The following is a 24513-nucleotide window of genomic DNA, read 5'->3' as shown; positions in this document are numbered from 1 at the left end:
CATGACAAAATTTGATTTTATTGGATTTCTTTAAAAATAGAAAATATTGTTTTTTTTCCAAATTTCCGCTTATTTTTGCGCTTATATCGCAAAAAATAAAAAACGGAGTCGTGAATAAATACCACCAAAATAAAGCTCTATTTGTGTAAACAAAATGATAAAAATTTCATTCGGGTACAGTGTAGCATGACCGCGCAATTGTCACTGAAAGTGCGAGAGCGATGAAAGCTGAAAATTGGGCTGGGAAGGAAGGGGGCGAAAGTGCCCTGTATTGTAGTGGTTCAGCGCTGCATTTATTTATACATTTTAAGTTTTAAACGTGGTTTGTTTGTGTGCCAACAGATTTCCGAGAAGCACTGTTCACATGTGAAAGGGCCCGATAATCTCTTTCTAGGATTGGTGAACTGTCAATACTTTCTTTATTAAATACTCGGTGACTATGGGGTCCCTATGTCAGGCACACGTAGAAGGGACTGCTGCAGAAACAGAACCAGAAAAAAAAATTCTCTGCTCCCAAAAAGCACCAGGAACCATCCCTGTTCTTCTATCAGTTGGTAGTGGTACATCGTTACATAGTTAGTAAGGTTGAATAAAGACACCAGTCCATCCAGTTCAACCTGAGTGTCTACAATTGTCCCTATACCTGCACATTGTACACTCACATCAGTCCCTACCCTCAAGGAGCCCACAATCCCCAGTCATATACTAGGGCCAATATTGGGCAAAAGCCAATTAACCTACCTGCATGTCTTTGGAGTGTGGGAGGAAACCGGAGTACCCGGAGGAAACCCACGCAGGCACAGGGAGAACATGCAAACTCTAGGTAGTGTCGTGGTTGGGATTTGAACCAGCGACCCTTTTTACTGCTAGGGGAGAGTGCTACCCACTACACCACTGTCCTGCCCTTAGTAGGGGTGGAAGCAGACAAATTATTGTATCAGTGTCACGTCCTAAATGTCCTCTCTCTTTCACTTAAGCAAAATGGGGAGTTGAACTGGTGATACAGAGCCCTGGCAGGGATGCCTTGTTTTACCACAACTTATTAAAAGGTGCTTTACTAAATTATTAAACCTTTGACAGCCAGCTGGAGCACAGAAAGTTATTTCCTGCTGAATATGATATAAAACGGATTTATGACACAAAAATCTGCCAACTTCTGAAGAGGCTGACAAGTAAATTGGTCACATCGGAGGCACAGCGGGAGTCCCCAATCTTTCCCTGTGGCTCAGAGTAGAACACAGAAGCAGCAGGGGACCCTTCTGAATGAAAGCCCAACATTTTCCTGTAAATGATTCCTGACAGCCAATTGGAAAATGCTGTGATCACAGAGTGTTCAATTGAGATGACCAAGTACAGCTTTATCTCCCTTTCACATGGTGGTGGCAACATTATTTTCAAAGCACAACTATAGGAAAAAAATTTGGGGGAAAAACCTGCCAATGAGCTTTATTAAAAGAGAAAAACAAACAAAAACAAAACAGCACTGGCTACAAAACTAACCTTCTTTCCAACGCTGCCCCCTGCAGCAATTCCGTTCTGCCACTAGACATCCTCAGACCTGCAGCCTTCACTATCATTCAACCCAGGTGCAGAGGGCAGGGGATCACTTATGTGGTTTAAATACAATGTCCAACCTCTTCTGAGGCTTATATTCAATGACCAACCCATTCCAAGGTCCAACATTCACTGTCCATCACCTTCTGAGGCTCAAGTTCACCACCCACCACCATCTTCAGCTCAAATTCAATGTACAACAACTTTTTTCAGCTCAAATAAACTGCTCAATGCATTCTTTAGCGCAAAATCACTGCTCGTCCCATTATTCTGAGGCTCAACTTCAATGCCCAACTATTTCCAAAGTTCAATTTAAATGCTCAACCCCTTTGGAGGCACAAATGCAATGCCCAACCCATTTGGAGCCTCAAATGCAATGCCCAACCAATTTGGAGCCTCAAATGCAATGCTCAACCCCTTTCAGAGGTGCAAATGCAACGCCCACCCACTTTGAAGGCTCAAATGGAATGCCCAACACCTTTGGGGGCTCAAATGGAATGCCCAACACCTTTGGAGGCTCAAATGGAATGCCCAACACCTTTGGAGGCTCAAATGCAATGCCCAACCCCTTTCAGAGGCTCAAATGCAATGCCCAACCCATTTCAGAGGCTCAAATGAAATGCCCAACCCCTTTCAGAGGCTCAAATACAATGCCCAACCCCTTTCAGGGGCTCAAATGCAAAGCCCAACCCCTTTGCAGGCTCAAATTCAAAGCCCAACCCCTTTGGAGGCTCAAATGCAAAGCCCAACCCCTTTCAGAGGCTCAAATGCAAAGCCCAACCCCTTTGCAGGCTCAAATGCAAAGCCCAACCCCTTTCAGAGGCTCAAATGCAAAGCCCAACCCCTTTGCAGGCTCAAATGCAAAGCTCAACCCCTTTGAAGGCTCAAATGCAAAGCCCAACCCCTTTGGAGGCTCAAATTCAATGCTCAACACCTCCCGAGTATAGGGGAGCCGGAGTCCTCCCGAGTATAGGGGATCAGCCCACCACCTTCATTGAGAGACATAGCTCCTTCTCGCCCACCACAACTTTTATTGTATATTTGCGTCTCCCTTTCCTGCTGCCTTCAGCAGAGGCACTAAAGAAAAAATAAACCACTTGCTGAGCAATAGTTTACAAAAAACAATGCCACCATAAAGATCAGTTTTTGTTGCTGAATAACAATTGTATTTCCTGTACTGGAAATGCCTGTATACACCCCTCTTGTGACCCAGCGCTCCTGTGTCCTCCAGTGTGTCAGACTTCCTCTCCTCAGTTACTGATATGAGAGGATCTGTCCCTTAAAAGCCCCAGGTGAGCCTGATCTGGCATTAGTCAGCGCTTCCGCCCCCATGAGGTGCTCCACGAGGACGCTCTCTGACGCCGCACACGGCGCCGCCTGTTAACCACGCCCCTTAATTCCCGCCCCCTCCTTCTTTCAAAAGAACTAGTCCGCGCATGCGCGAGCGGCATTCGGGTCTGCATTTGCAAGGAGGCGGCGGCAGCGAGCGCTGTGTGGCACCTAGCCAGAGCCGCGAATGTACTGCTTAAGCAGAGAACTGGCACTGCCTGTCACAAGAATGCTGGACATTGTTCATAAGAAGGCCAGTATAAATATACAAGCATTAATAAAGCCACCAGCGCACCAATTCGGGCGGTGAAATCTGTGAGGGGGGAGTTTAAACAGCAGAGTCTCTAATCTGCAGGATATATACCTGGCTTACTTAGTAGGGGCAGTTTATGCATAGAAAAATGTCAAAAACTGCTGCTGTACCCCCACTGTTCAATAAGAACCCCCCCCACCGACTGCTGGGACCACATATGCTGATATAGCCAGGACACAGGGCTGCTGAGAAGCAACATACCAAGGTATGTGTATTTTTACTCCCTCTAGAGGAGACTTAAGGCATACAATGTTTAATATATATGGAACAAAGGCATAGGTGGACTTTTTACAGTTCCTAGGCTTCTTCACTTAACTTATCCTTGCTGCAGGATACTGCTGTAAACAGACAGATCCAAACTTCACCCATGACGGCGGGCTGCGTTAGTAAACCTTCAAAGACCAGGTCCCTATTAATAGGGGTTCCACTCCTTTGGACCTGTATAGCACCCCTCAGGAGCAACTTTAGGTAATGTAGCAAGACCAAAAAAAAAAAAAAAAGAGTCCTGCTTCCAGGGGTCCAGCCTTCAAAGAGAGGCGTTACAGGCAAAACCTCATTCTTCTATGAGAGGCCCGGGTACCATCCTGTGGCCTCAGTGGCGTGGATGGATCCGGCTGTGGAGGTGATTTAAATCCATGTCTCCTGGAGCACCTCAGAGCACATCTTCACTCGTGACCAACACCTTAGACACTTGCGGAAAAACGGAGGTACCCCTGGAAGGAGGAGGAGTTATATAGAGGAGTGAACTTCCTGTGTTGGGTATACCAATGTCCACACCTGAAGGTGGCCCATAACCCATTAATTACTTAAGGCTCTGTGTCCCATGATGTACGATAAAGAAAATGTAAAAACATACAACATAAAAAAAAGGGATGGGGATGAAATAAAAATTGCTTAGGGTGCCAAAGTGCAATGGCTGGGCTTCTAGCTGGTATGAAAATTCCAAAAGGCCCAGTCCAGGGGACAGGTATGAAAAAAAAGTGTTGTGACCATGTTGCCATAGTAAAAGAATAGTGGGCAACCGCAACTTGATTTTGATTTTATGTGGCACCTCTGGACTGCCACAAGCACTATGGGATTTTCTCAGCCGGGCCCCTAGCCAGACAAATACAACACCGTCCCTACCAGCAAGGCGTTCGTACTTAGGGAGAGCTGCACCTTCAACCAGGGGCAAGCCTAGTGCATCAGGCCAGATTCAACACAGGAGGAGAAGACGCCTCACACCACACTCACCTTGCTACATCTGAGAGGGATAGATATTACACTCGATCTTAACCAAAAAGCCCAGAGCTGACACACATACCTAGAAACTGGGTCAGATATTTTTTCTGTGTTGCATATATTCAACTATTCATGTCTGATAAAACCGTTGTCACCAGAACAGTATGTTATTGTCAACCAGCCTGAGCTATTGAGCCCAGTAAACGGGCTAGAGCTCCACCCACTGGCAAAATATTCATAAGCAAAATTACATGGAAAAAGTATGTTTTTGTTCTGATCATAGTAAAGAAAATATACTCCAATTAAAAAAAAAGTTAAAAAAAACAACAAATAAACTGTGTAGGCCCCATGATCTCACCTCATCTGACTGGCGGATGGTATGCAGAGGGATCCACACCGTTCCAACCATGGTGTCCCAGATAAGGCCTTTGTTCCACATCTCCACTATCAGTCCCAGATCCAGGCGACTGATCTCACTGAAAGACAAAAAAAAAAAAAAAAGTTCTGTTATAGAGATATCCCACCAATCATACTAAATGCCACTCTTAACCTTGATCAGCTACATGAAAAACCCAAAAGGCAAAAAAGTGCCTAAATGTCTTTAAAAAAAAAAAAAATGTAATTTTTAAAGCAAAAATCCTGCTTAAAAAAAATAAATATTAACAGCTTTTGCTACATTGCTCATATTAAACCCAAAGCTCCGCCTGCAGTAACTCTTTTCTGCCAGTAGATGTCATCAGTCACTCAAAATACTTCCTGGGTTGTCATGCTTTCAATGTAACACCTACCAACCCAAAAGGAAGAAAAAAAAGCAAATAAGACAAGTTCATTGTTGGGGTTTACATACAGTTTAATGTTATTTTTAGTGGATTTCAATTCCCGCCCCCCCCCCCCCCCCCCATTAAAAGTAAACTTTTGTTTTTGATTGTTCCACTTGCTTTCGTAACTTGCCATTTACTTTTATTTTGGTGGTATTGTCATAATGAATTAAATTTGCAATTTTAACAACCATAACATTAGTGGTTTTAAAACTACTATGGAAAACAAGAATAAAAAAAGTGCACTTCTGCCTCGCAGCACTGGGGTTGTTTCTTTGAATCCCAACCAGGACACTGTCTGCATGGAGTTTGTATGTCCTCCCTGTACTTGTAGGGGTGTCCCACCAACAGTCCAAAGACATGCTGGTATGCAGGGGCGGACTGACAACTCATGGGGCCCCCGGGCATTCAGAGATTATGGGGCCACACAGTATACACAAACACACACACACACACACACACACACACACAGTATACGATCACACAGTATACACAGACATGTTTCTATTGGCTGAGAAAGTACTGGAGAGGTGGGGCAGCTATAATCTCGGGATTTTTAGACCAAAAGGGTGTCGGTAAGGGACATTTCAGAGACAGATGTAAAAAAAAAAAATCAGATTTTTACATACTGTCCCTGGTTTTACTGAGGCTGGCAACCCTGATGGGGCCCCCTAGTGGCCCGGGGCCCTCAGGCAGTGCCCGAGTGCCCGAATGGTCAGTCCGCCCCTGGTGGTAGGATAAATCATCTCCTGTCTAAACTGGTCCTAGTATATGAATGCAAGTTAGGGGCCCTTAGATTGTAAGCTCCTTGAGAGCAACGACTGAGGTGAATGTGTGATAAATATGCAAAGCACAGATGTAAATCTTCAGCGCTGTATTATTATACAGGTTTTATATAGCGTCAACAGTTTGCGCAGCGCTTAACAAAATAAAACTATAAAAACTATACAAAATACCAACAAAAAAAATAACTAAATAAGCCTGTACCTTTCATTGAAAATAAAACTAAAAAAGTCTCGATTGTCCTTATTAAAAAAAAAAAAAAAAAAACTCACAACAAAATAGATAATATGCATTACATATATTCTAAACTATAACAAATTTGTTAAATTAATAGGGAAATAAAGAAAATACAAATAAAAAAAATTAAAACATTTAAGAACAATATGTGGAATTCAAAAAAGCAAAAGTTGTTATACTCTTTAAAAGAGAGAGCGATACGTTAAAGAAAAAAAGACAAGCGTAAAAAAGCAAAAAAAAAAAAAAAAATGATTCCACACTGCCATCTATTGTCTCTGTTTTGTACTGCAATGATTTTCCCATCACAGGTCGGTGGGAATGGAGCCCAGGTTTCTGTGCGGACAGGTGAGAAGACCAGCACACTGGTCCAACTTGGCAAATTATATATTTTATACTTGTAGCGCTAACCCCCGCAGGAACTGCTGGTTTGATTGGGCTTACCGTTACCTTCTCCTCCTCGATTTGTGTCTAGGGGTGTCCCCCGGTAGATGCCCAGAAACTTTAGAGACTGACGACAGATCCGCATAAAGGGAACAGTCTCTTAGTATAGGATCAGAGGGTTGGAAAGGAAGTTCAGGTAGTCTTAGTGTCAAAGTCAATAATAAAGAACTCTCTTACTTCGACTAAATCTAGAGAATAGCCATTCACAGCTGGATGTTCACCCTAGTTGGACAGGCCCCCTCTCACCAGGCCCAGCAGCCAACAAGGTGTTTAAATCAGGAACAAGTCTCTGCCACAGACGTTGCTGTAGAACATGTCGGAAACTAGGACTTGTATAACACTCGTGTAATACCTGGATCTTTCAGCCAGTTTGGCGATACCCACGAAACTGGATTCACTTAGGTACTTCAACCCTACCAGGCTCTTGCTAAGAAGCCAACCTGTATGTGGCCTTCTTCTGAAGAGTCCTCCCCTGGATAACTACGAAGTCGTTGGGCCTCCCCACAACCAGAGACGGCACCGGACCACCTCTGAATCCTTTCCTTCGTTTCCTTGCCTCGGGCTAGCCAGCCCCGAGACAAAGTCAGGTGGAACCGCACACCAGGCCATAGCCTTCCTGGGGGCTGGTCAGGACCACCAGGACCAAGGAGTCAGAAAATACTTCTGGACCGGAACCCCCAAACCATGTGACATCCGCATCCCAAGTATCCTCTCCCAGAAAGCACAGCAAGAGCGACCCTCCCACTGGGCTGGCTCCGAGAGAAAGCAACCCTAAACCAGACCATGTTTCCATGCCTGCCAGAAGAGACAGCGCCCCCTATGGCCAGGCTGAACACCCTATAGTCCAGTCAGTCTGATGCGGAGGTCAAAATTTGGAACAATTATACCCAAACCAAACTGGAGTTCAGGTGTAACATTTTCAAAAACATATAGCACGTGCTCTTCAGGAGCCGGCGCTACATAAAATATATATATATATATATATATATATATATATATATATATATATATATATTGGATGAGATCTGGTGAGTGTGGAGGACATTGGAGTCCCGTGACCTCATTGTCCAGTGGTGAGATGATTGGATCTTTGTGACATGGAGCGTTATTCTGCTGGAAGGAGCCATCAGAAGATGGGGACACTGTACTCATAAAGGGGTGGACATGGTCAGCAACAATACTCAGGTAGGCCGTGGTGTCTAAAGAATGCGCAATTGGTATTAAGGGGACCAAAGTGTGCCAAGAAAATATCCTCCTCATCATTACACCACCAACCTGAACCGGTGATACAAGGCAGGATGGATACACCAAATTCTGACCCGACCGTCTAAATGTCGCAGCTGAAATCGAGACTCATCAGACCAGGCAATGGTTTTCCAATCTTCTATTGTCCAATTTTGGTGATCCTGTGCGAATTGTAGCCTCAGTTTCCTGTTCTTAGGAGTGACACCCGGTGTGGTCTTCTGCTGCTGTAGCCCATCTGCTTCAAGGCTGCATGTGTTATGCATTCATAGATGATATTCTGCATACCTTGGGTGTAACGAGTGGTTGTTTGCATTACTGTTACCTTTCTATCATCTGGAACCAGTCTCTCCTCTGAGAACAAGGCATTTTCCTCCACACAACTGCCGCTCACTGGATATTTTCTCTTTTTCAGACCATTCTCTGTAAACCTGAGAGATGTCTGTGTGTGAAAATCCCAGTAGATCAGCAGTTTTTGAAATTATCAGACCAGCCCTTCTGGCACTAACAACCACACCACGTTCAGAGTCACTTAAATCCCCTTTTCTTCCCCATTCTGATGCTCAGTTTAAACTTCAGCAAGTCGTCTTCACCACGTCTACAGGCCTAAATGCATCGAGTTGCTGCCATGTGATTGGCTGATTAGCAATTTGTGGTACTAAACAGGACCACCGGAGTGACATCATGACATCACTTCCGGTCTGGGGTGGAAGTAAACAATTTTCTTTTTTTTTTTTTATCTTTTGTTTCCTTACAAAGATAGAGGAGAGAGTTGGTGTCTTGGTGTCTAGAGAGGAGCGCTCATCCCTTATTTCTATTACAAGGGATGGTTACAGTCCTTATAGTAGAAATAAAAGTGATCAAAATAAAAATTAAAGGGACAGTGTAAAAAAAAAAAAAAAATGAATAAATAAATGAATACTTTTTTAAAGCATCTCCATCACTCAGAAGAGAACGCGTCCGTAAGTTGTGTCCGCAAATGTAAACTGTGTCTGCACCACACGTGAGGTGTCGCCGCAAACCTTATAGCGAGAGCAATAGTTCTAGACCTCCCCTAACTCTAAATAGGTAACTTGAAAAAAAAAAACAAGAAATAATAATTAAATTGTCGCCTATGGAGATTTTTAAGTATCGTATTTTCTCGCTATTCCATGAGGGTGCGCAATTTTAAAGTGTGACATGTTCGTATCTATTTACCCAGCAAAACCTCGCTGCCCGTCTTCTGTGTTACCCCGGACCCTGCATTGTTAGAGTGCTACGCATCTTCTGTGTTACCCCGGACGCTGTATTGTTAGAATGTTGCACATCATCTGTGTTACCCCGGACCCTGCATTGTTAGAGTGCTACGCATCTTCTGTGTTACCCCGGACACTGTATTGTTAGAGTGCTGCACATCATCTGTGTTACCCCGGACCCTGCATTGTTAGAGTGCTACGCATCTTCTGTGTTACCCCGGACGCTGTATTGTTAGAGTGCTGCACATCATCTGTGTTACCCCGGACCCTGCATTGTTAGAGTGCTACGCATCTTCTGTGTTACCCCGGACACTGTATTGTTAGAGTGCTGCACATCATCTGTGTTACCCCGGACCCTGCATTGTTAGAGTGCTACGCATCTTCTGTGTTACCCCGGACACTGTATTGTTAGAGTGCTGCACATCATCTGTGTTACCCCGGACCCTGCATTGTTAGAGTGCTACGCATCTTCTGTGTTACCCCGGACGCTGTATTGTTAGAATGTTGCACATCATCTGTGTTACCCCGGACCCTGCATTGTTAGAGTGCTGCACATCATCTGTGTTACCCCGGACCCTGCATTGTTAGAGTGCTACGCATCTTCTGTGTTACCCCGGACCCTGCATTGTTAGAGTGCTGCACATCATCTGTGTTACCCCGGACCCTGCATTGTTAGAGTGCTGCACATCATCTGTGTTACCCCAGACCCTGCATTGTTAGAGTGCTACGCATCTTCTGTGTTACCCCGGACGCTGTATTGTTAGAATGTTGCACATCATCTGTGTTACCCCGGACCCTGCATTGTTAGAGTGCTGCACATCATCTGTGTTACCCCGGACCCTGCATTGTTAGAGTGCTACGCATCTTCTGTGTTACCCCGGACACTGTATTGTTAGAATGTTGCACATCATCTGTGTTACCCCGGACCCTGCATTGTTAGAGTGCTACGCATCTTCTGTGTTACCCCGGACGCTGTATTGTTAGAATGTTGCACATCATCTGTGTTACCCCGGACCCTGCATTGTTAGAGTGCTGCACATCATCTGTGTTACCCCAGACCCTGCATTGTTAGAGTGCTACGCATCTTCTGTGTTACCCCGGACGCTGTATTGTTAGAATGTTGCACATCATCTGTGTTACCCCGGACCCTGCATTGTTAGAGTGCTGCACATCATCTGTGTTACCCCAGACCCTGCATTGTTAGAGTGCTACGCATCTTCTGTGTTACCCCGGGCACTGTATTGTTAGAATGTTGCACATCATCTGTGTTACCCCAGACCAGGGGCGGACTGACCATTTGGCCACTCGGGCACTGCCCAGGGGCCCCATCAGGGTTGCCAGCCTCAGTAAAACCAGGGACAGTATGTAAAAATCTGCGTTTCTTTTTACATCTGTCCCTGAAATGTCCCTTACCAACATCCTTTTGGTCTAAAAATCCTGAGATTATAGCTGCCCCACCTCTCCAGTACCTTCTCAGCCAATAGGAACATGTCTGTGTATACTGTGTGTACATGTCTGTGTATACTGTGTGATTGTATACTGTGTGGCCCCACAATTTCCTATTGACCGGGGGGCCCCATGAGTTGTCAGTCCGCCCCTGCCCCGGACCCTGTATTGTTAGAATGCTACAGAGTCTGGCGTAACACAGAAGATGCGTAGCATTCTAACAATGCAGGGTTCAGGGTAATGCAGAAGATGTGCAGCGTTACCCCGGACACTGTATTGTTAGAATGCTACGCATCTTCTGTGTTACCCCAGACCCTGTACTATCCAGAGATGGGTTGGGGACTGTGGAAGAAGGGGAGGATCAGAGAAGAAAGGATCTTTCTAAACGTGGGCAAAAAAAAATCGAATTTCTAAAGCAGATGTTACGTATGTGTATGTAAATTCTGACATTTCCCTCCTACGTGTAAAAATCTCTATTCCCCCCGACAATATATGCATTTATTTTATTTATTTTTTAGGGACACCCTAGAGAATAAAATGGTACAGTCATGGCCGAAATGATTGGCACTCCAGAAAATCAAGTATTTCTCACAGAAAAGAATTGCAGTAACACATGTTTTGCTATATACATGTTTATTCACTTTGTTTATTCCCTTTTGGAACAAAACAAAAAAAGGGAGGGAAATAAAGCAAATTGGACATAATGCCACACAAAACTCCAAAAACGGGCCGGTCAAAATTCTTGGCACCCTTTCAAAATTGTGGATAAATAAGATTGTTTCAAGCACGTGATGCTCCTTTAAACTCACCCGGGGCAAGTAACAGGTGTGGCCAGGGGTGGACTGACAACTCATGGGGCCCCCAAGCAATCCGAGATTATGGGGCCACACAGTATATACACACACAGTATACACACACACAGTATACAATCACACAGTATACACAGATATGTTTCTATTGGCTGAGAAGGTACTGGAGAGGTGGGGCAGCTATAATCTCAGGATTTTTAAAACCAAAAGTATGTCGGTAAGGGACATTTCAGAGACGGATGTAAAAAAAACACATATTTTTATATACCGTCCCTGGTTTTACTGAGGCTGGCAACCCTGATGGGGCCCCCTAGTGGCTCTGGGCCCTCGGGCAGTGCCCAAGTGGCCCAATGGTCAGTCTGCCCCTGGGTGTGGGCAATATAAAAATGAGAAAAAAAGGAGAGAAGTTCACTTAGTCTTTGCATTGTGTGTCTGTGTGTGCCACACTAAGCATGGACAACAGGAAGAGGAGAAGAGAACTGTCTGAGGACTTGAGAACCAAAATTGTGGGAAAATATCAACAATCTCAAGGCTACAAGTCCATCTCCAGAGATCTAGATTTGCCTTTGTCCACAGTGCGCAACTTTATCAAGAAGTTTGCCACCCATGCCCCTGTAGAAAATCTCTCTGGGCGTGGACAGAAGAGAAGAATTGATGAAATGTTGCAATGCAGGATAGTCCGGATGGTGGATAAGACGCCCCAAACAAGTTCCAAAGAAATTCAAGCTGTCCTGCAGGCTCAGGGAGCATCAGTATCAGCGCCAACTATCCATCGACATTTAAATGAAACGCTATGGCGGGAGACCCAGGAGGACCCCACTGCTGGCACAGAGACATAAAAAAGCAAGACTACAGTTTGGCAAAATGAACTTGAGTAAGCCGAAATCCTTCTGGGAAAAGTCTTGTGAACAGATGAGACCAAGATAGAGCTTTTTGGTAAAGCACATCATTCTGTTTACTGAAAACGGAATGAGGCCTACAAAGAAAAGAACACAGTACCTACTGTGAAATATGGTGGAGGTTCAATGAGGTTTTGGGGTTGTTTTGCTGCCTCTGGCATTGGGTGCCTTGAATGTGTGCAAATCATCATGAAATCTGAGGATTACCAAAGGATTTTGGGTCGCAGTGTAGAGCCCAGTGTCAGAAAGCTGGGTTTGCGTCTGCGAGATCTTGGGTCTTCCAGCAGGACAATCACCCCAAACATACGTCAAAAAGCCCCCAGAAATGGATGGCAACAAAGCGCTGGAGAGTTCTAAAGTGACCAGCAATGAGTCCAGATCTAAATCCCATTGAACACCTGTGGAGAGATCTTAAAATTTCTGTTGGGAAAAGGCGCCTTTCCAATAAGAGAGACCTGGAGCAGTTTGCAAAGGAAGAGTGGTCCAAAATTCCGGGGAGAGGTGTGAGAAGCTTATTGATGGTTATAGGAAGCGACTGATTTCAGTTATTTTTTCCAAAGGGTGTGCAACCAAATGTTAAGTTAAAGAGGAGTTCCCCTTAAAGTGGTTGTAAACCCTTACAAATCACTTTGACCTACAGGTAAGCTTAGATTAAGGCTTACCTGTAAGTCCAAGAAATATCTCCTAAACCTACACGGTTTAGGAGATATTTACTAAGAGACAGTCATAGCTGTCTACGGTGCAGCTGCGCGCAGGTGCACTATCACCGTTAGCAGCATGCCGCTGCTAACGGCGATATGCCATTAGTGGCGGCTCCCATGCGCATGCGCGGGAGTGACATCATCGCTGCTCCGGCGCTGTGAGTGGCCGGAGCAGCGATACCCGGGAGAAGATGGAGGCTCCGGACTACAGGGGACAGCGGTGACTTCGCTGGCTCCTGTGTCAGGTAAGTGACACATAATGGGCTACTATGCGATACACAGTAGTCTATTATGCTTTACCTTTGCAGGGAAACAAAGAGGAAGTAACACCCATCAGGGTCTACTTCCTCTTTAAAAAAAATAATAATAATAATTAAAAGTCAGCAGCTACAAATACTGCAGCTGCTGACTTTTAATAAATCGGACACTTGCCTGTCCCAGGGTCCAGCGATGCGGGCCCAGATGACTGACAGGAGGGAGGGGGCGGAGCTGAGCCCTTCCTGCGCCAAGGGGAAGTGATGTCACCATCCCAGGCACTGAATGAGGCAGACTACGAGGGACCCCCTAGTAACAGGCATTTAGAGGTGAGTTAAAAAAAAAATTCAAAATGTTTTTATTTTTTTAGGAATTTTAACCACTTAAGGTCCAGGCCTCTTTTTCAGAAAATTGCTTAGAACCCCCAAACATTATTGTTTTTTTCTTTTTAACACCCTAGAGAATAAAATGGCGGTCACTGCAATACTTTTTTTCACACCGTATTTGCGCAGCGGTCTTACAAGCGCACTTGTTTTGGGGAAAAAATTAACTTTTTTGGATAAAAAAAATAAGACAACAGTAAAATTAGCCCAATTTTTTTTATATTGTGAAAGATAATGTTACGCCGAGTAAATTGATACCCAACATGTCACACTTTAAAATTGCACCTGCTCGTGGAATGGCGTCAAACTTTTACCCTCCATAGGCGACATTTAAAAAAATTCTACAGGTTGCATGTTTTGCGTTACAGAGGAGGTCTCAGGCTAGAATTATTGCTCTCGCTCTACCGATCACGGCGATACCTCACATGTGACAATATATGCGGGAGGCAATGATTCTACAATTTTGTGTGCCAATATCCTTAACACACAACATCCTTCACACTTTGTTGCTGGATGCTGTGACGGACACACGTATACTTGCATTGTATCAAGGTGCTCTCTTTATGCGGTGATATCACCTCTAAAAGTATTCATTGGCTCCCAGGACTGGTTGCTTTGCCCCAGTGTCTCCCTTGGGTTGGGAGCTTTTCAGATCTTACCTGCCTACATACGCAAGGGACCTGGTCCCATTATAACATCCTGCTGGCTATTTGGCCTCTACTGTTGGAGTGATCGCACCTGAAGGCTTCAAGGGGGCAAAACATCCATCAGCAATAATAGTTTTCCCGGCCTCCAGTCGGGTTTTTAATCATATACTCTGATGGAATGTGTACCTAACACACTGTTATAAACATATTATTCATTATCAATGTACATACCCCCTGAAGAATGAGATCTATTTTCTCTGAAGCGCGTAGAGTATTTTGAATAATGCGTATATCAGGGATATGCAATTAGTGGACCTCCAGCTGTTGCTAAACTACAAGTCCCATGATGCATAGCAAGACTCTGATGGTCACAAGCATGACACCCAGAGACAGAGGCATGATGGGACTTGTAGTTTTGCAACAGCTGGAGGTCCGCTAATTGCATATCCCTGGTGTATATGTACGGATCATCAGTGTATTTATGTACTCTTTGTTTTATGTAATTTTTTAACCTTAAATAAAATAAAATAAACTTTTTTTTGTATTTTCAAAAATCCGATATCGACTCAAAGTGCCTTAAAAGTCCACCTCTAGGGGTATTCCAAGATTTTTATACCTCACGTGTCATGCGTGGTTTGACTACCGTTTTCATATGCGGGCGCTACTCGTGTATGCATTCGCTTCTGCGCGCGAGCTCGTCGGGACGGGGTGTTTTAAAAAATATATATTTTTTCTTATTTATTTTACTTGATTTTATTTATTTTTACAGTGTTTTAAAAAAAAAAAATTGATCACTTATTTCTTGTAATAGAAAAAAACATGACAGGTCCTCTTAAATGTGAGATCTGGGGGTCAAAAAGACCTCATATTTCATATTTGGACTTAAATGCAATAAAAAAAAAAAAAAATGTCATTTGAAAAAATGACATTGAAAAAAATGTACCTTTAGGAGGTATGGGCAGAAGTGACGTTTTGAAGTCGCTTCCGCCCTCCTGTGGTATAGTGGGGGGCATCTTAGCTTCACTCATCTCCATACCCAGCAGCAAGAAGGACGGCTCCGGTAAGCGGCGGAGGGTGCGGGAGAGCGACGGGAGGTGAGGTGGCACCTCTCCCGCCGCCGATAGCGGTGATCTTGCGGTGAACCCGCCGCAGAGACCACTGTTATTGCACACATGACCGCCTCCTGTAATGAGGGATATCTTGGTTGTGGTAGCAGCTGCTGCCGTTACTGAGATATCCATCTTCTAAGTACCGACGTATATGTACAGGAGGCGGTCCTTAAGTGGTTAATGAATTTTTTTTTTTCCTGTGCTGCACCACTTTAAGGGTGCCAAGAATTTTGACCAGCCCGTTTTTGGAGTTTTGTGTGACATTATGTCCAATTTGCTTTTTTTTCCTCCCTTTTTTTGTTTTGTTCCAATACACACAAAGGGAATAAACATGTGTATAGCAAAACATGTGTTACTGCAATACTTTTCTGTGAGAAATACTTGATTTTCTGGAAAAATTTCTGGGGTGCCAATAGTTTCGGCCATGGCTGTAGGTGTTGCCATTTAGAATGTCACACGGTATTTGTGCAGCGGTTTTTCAAACGCCACTTGAATCACTTCTGCTAAGGGAATTGCCAGCTGACAAGGTTCACACTGGGATAACGCCTGCAGGTATCATTCCGGCAAAAAACACTTCAAACCGAGGACGTCATATGACATCCTATGGGTGGGTAGTGGTTAAAGGGATTATACTCCTTCCAACCTGCACCTTGTGTTTTTGCAGCTGCATAAGCTGTGCATTGATCACGTGGTATCATGGTGTCATTTGTTGTCCTGTACGCACAGCTCAGAGTAAATCATCAAATTCTTGTGTAGAAGCAGGACACATGGCACTGTGCAGGTTAATGCATGACCTCTGTCTGCAGTCTGAGCACTGACACTTCCTGTGAAGAAACTACATATCCCACAGTCCCTGGGTCTCTGAGTCTAGCACTGGTGCAGTAACTAGATCTGAAACAAGCAAGCAGAGCAGCAAAGGGAAGATATGTGTTTTCAAGACATCTGCATGCCCACATTTGGCGTAGTTTGGACTGGACACTCGTAGCCTCCCTGGCGGTATGATTATGTCAGATTTTTGCATCTCAAAGCGGTACAATTGTTTTGCATAGAAATTTGGTGTTTTATATTGTAGGCCTGTTATTCTTAGCGATAACACACTTAAATCTGTTCAAACAAGTGTCTAGTAGACATCCCGGGTATGATAAAGTTTGAAACACAAATTAATAAATTTGAATATAATAAATAACTATAAATAATTATAAAAAATAATAATATAATAACAATAAAATTTATTTCCCCACAATTCATTATCGCTCAATTCTGCAAGTGCTCTAATTTACTATCACTGTTTTCTAGCTGGTCTAAAACCACTTTTGATGTAAAGGGACAACCTCCAGTTTCCAGGCAGAATGAGTGGTATGTATATATATATATATATATATATATATATATATATATATATATATAAAAAAATATAAAACTGCATGCAGGGCATTGGACAAAGCACTAGGGACAAAGGGGATGTGAAATGATTTCATACAGTAATGTAATCTGTAAGATTACAGTGTACTGTATGTGTTATGAATTTTCTATTTTTTGAATTTGCCGCCGGGCTCCGCCCCGTGCGTTGCGACACTCGCAGGGAACGGAGCCCGGCACACAGAGGCATTGGGCGGAGCATGGACCCCTTAGACACAGCGGGGGGGACATTGCAGGACAAGTTAAGTAACCTGCACCAGGATCCTGCAATGCAATCCCGAGTGTGGCTCAGGGTTACCGTTAATGGTACTTAAATTTAACCCAGAGCCACACTTGGGAAAACCGCCAAGGAGGTTAAAGCTAGTGTACTCCTAATCTCATATTGTTACTTGCATAAAAGACACCTGTCCACAGAAGCAATCAGATTCCAATCTCTCCACCATGGCCAAGACCAAAGAGCTGTCCAAGGATGTCGGGAACAAGATTGTAGACCTACACAAGGCTGGAATGGGCTATAAGACCATCGCCAAGCTGGTGAGAGGGTGACAACACAAAATGACTGTCGATCTCCCTCGGTCTGGGGGCTCCATGCAAGATCTCACCTCGTGGAGTTTCAATGATCACGAGAAGGGTGAGGGATCAGCCCAGAACTACACGGGAGAATCTTGTCAATGATCTCAAGGCAGCTGGGACCATAGTCACCAAGAAAACAATTAGTAACACATTACGTACACCGTGAAGGACTGAAATCCTGCAGCACCCTCAAGGTCCCCCTACTCAAGAAAGCACATGTACAGCCCGTCTGAAGTTTTGCTAATGAACATCTGAATGATTCAGAGGAGAACTGGGTGAAAGTGTTGTGGTCAGAGGAGACCAAAATCCAGCTCTTTGGCATCAATTCAACTCGCCGTGTTTGGAAGAGGTGGAATGCTGCCTATGACCCCAAGAACACCATCCCCACCATCAAACATGGAGGTGAAAACATTATGCTTTGGGGGTGTTTTTCTGCTAAAGGGACAGGACAACTTCACCGCATCAAAGGGGATGATGGACGGGGCCATGTACCGTCAAATCTTGGGTGAGAACCTCCTTCCCTCAGCCAGGGCATTGAAGATGGGTCGTGGATGGGTATTCCAGCATGACAATGACCCAAAACACACGGCCAAGGCAACAAAGGAGTGGCTCAAGAAGAAGCACTTTAAGGTCCTGGAGTGGCCTAGCCAGTCTCCAGACCTTAATCCCATAGAAAATGTGTGGAGGGAGCTGAAGGTTCAAGTTACCAAACGTCGGCCTCAAAGCCTTAATGACTCGGAGAGGATCTGCAAAGAGGAGTGGGACAAAATCCCTCCTGAGATGTGTGCAGACCTGGGGGGCCAACTACAAGAAACGTCTGACCACCTCTGTGATTGCCAACAAGGGTTTTGCCACCAAGTACTAAGTCCTGTTTTGCGAAGGGGTCAAATACTTATTTCACTCATTAAAATGCAAATCAAATTATAACGTTTTTGAAATGCATTTTTCTGGATATTTTTGTTGTTATTCTGTCCCTCGCTGTTACAATAAACCCAACATTAAAATTATAGACTGACCATCTCTTTGTCAGCGGGCAAACGTACAAAATCAGCAAGGGGAACAAAAACTTTTTTCCCCCCTCACTGTAGATGAAGGGGAATTGATCAGTCATGACACTACAAACTGCAGCCACAACATCTGAGCTCATCATTACAAAGGTAAGGTAAAAAAACACCACAGGGAAAATAATTATAGTAATACTATGTTAAAACAACAAAAGCAATTGAAAGTGTGCAGTGCTTTTAATTCACAGAATGAGTAGCACGTGCATTCTCAGAAATGACCACAAGATGGCAGAGTACCCTTGTACATGAAAAGTTCTCCAATGCGGAGAAATTCAAAAATGTATTTATTAGAAGTCTCCAGGGTGATGAGATAAGATTGTACAATTTTGTCATGCTGTATGTGCAAAATTACAAAAAAAAAATGTAATTAAAAGCAATGAAAACTGCAAGACAAAAAGTTGTAATGTGTGTGGCCAATGTAGAACCTGCAGGAAGAGGAGGAGAATTCAAATTATTAGAGATTCACAACAAATATATATTGGGGGGGGGGGGGGGTAGAAGGAAGAGACAATCCAAGAATAAGGAGATTCTTCATCACCAACATTTACCAGCAGGTCACATACACTGATCAGCCATAACATTATTTTTTTTATTTTTTCATTTGTTTATTTATTTATTTTTTATTATTTTTTTTTTATTTTTTTTTTTTTTATTGCCACGTCAGCGAATCTTCACCCGAGACTATAAATCAACTTGACGTTCATCATTGTCTCTTAATATTAATCTTCACATCATTGTGGCAGTTTTCTTGTTGATTACTTATGTAATTAAAAAGAATATTTATAAAGCTTTTATTTCACATTCTTAAAACTATTCTTACGTCTTACCCACATTATTCACTGAATTTTTACAGCCCCCCCCCCCCCTCCTCCCCTATCCCCGTGTCAGTAGTGTCCCTACTCCTAATAGCTTAGTCTTTATGGTCTTAATTGTGCGAGGTAACTCCAGTCTCGCTTAAATTGTTTCCAACCTCTCCATTTTTTTATAAATGTTACCCTTTCCTCTTCTTCTCTCAGACACAGGCTTTCCATATTATATATTTCCTCTACCGCATCTACCCACTCCCATGTTGTTGGACAATCTACCTCTTGCCGTTTTTTGGGGATCAGTTTTTTCGCTGCGTTTAATAGATGCGGGATGATTGTATCCTGATATTGTTTAACCCCACCCTCCGTACCATGGAAGAGTACTATCCAGGGGTCTGGTTTCAATGTTATTTGAGTTATTTCCTTTATCATTTGAAGGGTCTTTTCCCAAAATATCTTAATTTTGGCACACTCCCACCAAATATGTGTCATGGTACCTGTTTTCCCACAACCCCGCTAGCACTCGGCGGTCCCGCCTTGTTGGTATTTAGATAATTTATCCGGAGTGTTATACCAACGGGAGATAAGTTTGTAGTTCATCTCAGCTGTTTTATTGTCCCTTGCCGAACAGTGTATCATTTTCAATATTTTATTTATTGTTTCTTTCCCCTTTTGTGACCCCAGTTCCCTTTCCCACTTATTTATATATGGCGGCGCCTCTTTCCAGCTGGCCCGTATCAACAGCCCATATAGCTTTGAGATTGTGCCCTTCGCTGTGTCGGCTATACATAGTTGTTCCACCCCGGTCAATTCATCTTCAGACCTAATCGGCTGGGGTAGTTTTTCTATAAAACGGGTCAGCTGGAGATAACGCCACCTATCCCTTCTCATAAATCCCTTGTGCACTAACTCTTCATGTGAAAGGAGTTTCCCTTTTTTAATTATATCTTTTATTTGTGACCCCTCGAGTCTTATCCAGTTCCCTCCTATCACCCTTCTACCCGGGGGGAAGTATTCGTTATCTTTTAAAGTTATCAGTGGTGAATTATAGTGTCCATTTAATCTTTTATACACCTTATCCCATATCTTCAGTGCAGTCTGTGTTAACTCATTTGTGTCTATATCTAGTGCCCTGTATTTTGGGGGGTTCCATATTATCTTACTTAATTGTGCTTTACTGTATATATATTCTAAATTAACCCATCTTTTTTCCTCTTTTTTTTTTTCCTTCGCCCATTCGACAATTCTTGATAGAACTACCGCCTGATAGTAGTATTGTAAATCAGGGACCGCCAGTCCTCCCCTCCCCTTTTCTTGTTTTAATACCCCATGGGAGATCCTAGGTTTTTTATTATTCCATATATATTTACTCATTAGTGATTTTAGTTTTTTGAAATAACTAGATGGGATTTCAATCGGCAGCATCTGGAATTTATATAAAATTTTTGGAAGAATAAACATTTTGAACACATTTATTCGACCTATCCAAGAGATCGGTCTATTACTTGCTCTTCTAAGTTCAGTTTTTATTTCATTTAATAAAGGGATAAAGTTTAAGCGGTATATCTTATCCAGAGTATTTGCCAATTTTATTCCAAGATATTTCAAATCTTTAGTCCACTTAAATTTACTTTGTTCTTGGATTCGTTGTGCTTCCAGCATACCTACATTTATATTAAGGATTTCAGATTTTGTTTGGTTGATTTTTAAATTTGATAATTTCCCGTAGTCGTCTAGGGCCTTTATTATCTTAGACAGTGAATCTTCAGGGTTACTTATATAAAACAATACGTCATCTGCATACGCTGCAAGTTTATGTTCCTCCTGCCCCGCCTTAATTCCGATTATTTCCAGGTTATTTCTAATTGTCGCGAGTAGGGGTTCCAACGAGAGCACAAAAAGAAGGGGTGACAATGGGCATCCCTGTCTGGTCCCATTTTCCATTTCAAAGGAAGAGGAGGGCAACCCATTAAGGTTTACAAGCCATAACATTATAACCACCCACCATAACCAGTCAAGCCATGGACTCCACGAGACCTCCGAATGTATACTGTGCAGGGGCGTAGATAAGGGGGAAGCCAGGGGTGTTCAAATGCCTCCTGGCAAAATGCCCAGACAGTGTCCCTGCTGTTTAGTCTCAGCTTCAGCACAGTAAAAGCAATCAGAGTTTTTGAGTGCAGCAGTCAAGCCCCCCTCCCCTTCTATTGTGCCCCATCCTCTCAGTTTAATAAGCCCCCCCCCCCCCTCCCAAAAGAATGAAATTACTGTGAGGTAGAGCTACACGATTCTGGCCAAAATGAGAATCACAATTTTTTTGCTTAGAATAAAAAGACCACGATTCTTGCGATGTAAAATCTTTCACATTATACAAAAAAAAAAAATGGGCTAACTTTACTGGTTAGTGGGTTTTTTCTTTTTTATTCATTAAAGTAATTTTTTTTAAAATTGCATTTGAACGACTGCTACGCAAATACAACGTGTCATAAAATATTGCAACAACCACCATTTTATTCTCTAGGGCAGTGATGGCGAACCTTGGCACCCCAGATGTTTTGGAACTACATTTCCCATGATACTCATGTACTCTGCAGTGTGGTTGAGCATCATGGGAACTGTAGTTCCAAAACATCTGGGGTGCCAAGGTTCACCATCACTGCTCTAGGGTGTCTACTTAAAAAAACATATATATATATATATATATAATGTTTGGGGGTTCTAAGTAATTTTCTAGCAAAAAAAAAAGATTTTAGCTTGAAACCAATAAATGTCAGAAAAAGGTTTAGTATTTAACCTTTTTTTTTCACTTACACACAAAGTCTATTCCATTGACAAATTGTTACAATGTTTATACTCAAGTTCACCTGATAAAGAATGTCGTGATTCTTGGCAGACTGCCCAGTTTTTCTCTTCCTTTCTTTTTGAGGGCTGTGGCTTCAGAAGAGCAGAGAGAATTCTTTGCATAGAAAGAATTGTGAAACACTTCAGTCAAGATCACGATAACGATTCTTGACGATTAATTGTGCAGCTCTACTGCAAGGCCTCAGATGCCGGCAACTGTCAGTGCAGGGTTGAGGGAACTCCTAGACTCCTCCTCGAGGTATCATATGACACAGCCAAAGGGAGACTGGGGATGCAGAAGTTTTCCTACTTCTGTGCCGTGCTGAATCTGAGGTCTGGTAAGTGGGGAGGCATCAATTTTCTGTTTTAGGAAGGAGGAAGTGAGAATTCCAGCCTGGGGGAGTTACTTTTAGTGGGGGGTTAAGGAAAGGGGGGGTGGATTTGCTTTTGGAGAAGGGGGGGGGGGAGATTCTTGTAGAGAAATTTACAGAGGGTGGTTAATGGCAAGGATTTGCTTCTGGGAGGGGAGTTTGATTGGATGAAGGGAGATTTTCTTCATAATTAGAAATCTTTGCTGAGGGAGGGGGTATTGACCGAGGGAGAGATTTTTGCTTTGGTGGGTCGGTTTAGAGACAGGGGGGTTTAATTTTTGGGATATTTGAGGGAGGGGGATATTTTACAGTGGGAATCTTTCCTTGGGGAGGGAGGGGAGGTTTCTTAGGAAGGAGAGGGGGATTATTTTTCTTTAAAAGAGATTTTTTTTGGTAAATTATACTTACCTAGGTGGATGGAGCATCGATCCAATGTTGCATCTGTCCCCAGCTGCTTCTAAGCCCAACAACAGAGCGATCAAAGACCGCTGATCACTCAGTTCTCAGCCTTCAGTGAGCAAAGAGTGGTGACTGTGAGTCCCTGGCTCTCCCCCCCCCCCCCTTCTCCAAGCTCACTGGAATACCAGGCTGTGGAGGGGGCAGGAGCGGCTGGCTCAGGGTCTCTGCAGCTCACCGAGAGGCTGAGCGAGGTGCTGGTCCAGGCATCCGGGTGAATCCTGACTTTAAAGTTAGGATCTTTCTACAGCCTGGAACTGCTGAACGATGTCAGCTGACAGCGGGCCATAGCTGGCTGTCAGCTAAAAATGGGTCACAAAAGGGCAAAACGAACTGCGTTTTTCCCCAGGAGAAGTACAAGCAAGCAGTGTGCCGTGCCGCATGCACCGGTGACATCTTGCTTTCCATGTGAATATCTCCTAAACACCACAAGTTTAGGAGATATTCACTGTACCTACAGGTAAGTGTTATTATAGGCTCACTTGTAGGTACAAGTTCAAAAGTTGGGTTTACTACAGTTTAAGAGTGAATAAAAGCCAACCATATTGACCAGGTGCAAAGGGCATCGTCCTGTGGTAGGCAGTGCACAATATTTTTTTATTTTTACATCGTTTAAAACATTTCATAAAATTTCTTAGGATACAGTTTTTTAAGGTTTAAAGCGGGGGTCCACTCAAAATAAAAAACTGCAGCTGCTGACTTTTAATAAATGGACACTTACCTGTCCAGGGTGCCCGCGATGTTGGCAGCCGAAGCCGATCAATCGCTCGGCTCTTGACAGCTGCCGCCGCCATCCTTGTTGAGGGAACCAGGAAGTTAAGCTTTGCAGCTTCACTTCCCATTTCCCTACTGTGCATGCGCAAGTCGCGCTGCGCGTCCTAACTGGTCACTGCTGTGTTCTGTGTTTCCCAGAACACAGCGCGTGGGGGGGGGGAGTGAAGGGGCTTGATTCCCACGGGAGTCTATGCCCGGAAGTGGGTGCAGATACCTGTATTATACAGGTATCTGCAACCCCCCTCCCTGAAAATGTGACACCGGAGGGGGGGAGGGTTCCGAAAAGTGGAGGTTCCATTTTTGTGTGAACCACCGCTTTAAATAAATCACTGAATTTACTGCCCACCACAATATGTTGCCCCTTGCACCTGCTCAGGTTGCACAGTAAGATTAGCTAAAATCCCGTGTTGGGTCTCATTCATACATCCTACATGACCATGGTGCAGCAAGTATACTGCAAATACCCGCACCCGGGATCAGATGTTCCAATCTCTGCTCAGCCTGTACACCTGAGTGATGGGCTGTAAAGAGCCAAGGCTGTCTGCTGCTGTAAACACGTATCCACCTGCATCTGCACATCCAGTGGTGACCTGCAGGTAGGGATACATTTTTTCCCTTGGATAAAATCTCTCTGCATCCAGAATCAAAAATGTGTTCCCAACAGCAGGTAACCACTGTGACCCATAGATTATTAATGTGTCGCTCAGGTTCAATCGATGTGAGGAGTAATGTAGATGATACAGATTGTGCTGCAAGAGTGCCGGCAAGTGATGGAGCTCATCCCAGCCCC

The 24513-nt window shown here is 43.7% G+C and overlaps 1 protein-coding gene across 5 annotated transcripts in view; it reads right to left on the bottom strand.

Annotated features, from left to right (window-relative positions):
• Positions 1–24513, bottom strand: part of UNC13B (unc-13 homolog B) — a 626059-nt gene that overhangs the window by 503946 nt on the left and 97600 nt on the right. For all 5 annotated transcript variants that reach the window (XM_077463165.1, XM_077463167.1, XM_077463166.1 and 2 more), the window contains exon 5: positions 4776–4893. In XM_077463165.1, the coding sequence (XP_077319291.1) occupies positions 4776–4893 (118 nt within the window). The remainder of the gene's footprint in view (positions 1–4775; positions 4894–24513) is intronic.

The sequence above is a fragment of the Lithobates pipiens genome, unplaced genomic scaffold (assembly GCF_037356315.1).
Source record: "Lithobates pipiens isolate NorthernLeopardFrog02 unplaced genomic scaffold, aLitPip1_a1.2 Scaffold_3, whole genome shotgun sequence".
In the NCBI taxonomy this organism is placed as follows: Eukaryota; Metazoa; Chordata; class Amphibia; order Anura; family Ranidae; genus Lithobates; species Lithobates pipiens.
Note: the sequence above shows the minus strand (reverse complement) of the source record. Positions and strands in the feature narration are given on the sequence as shown.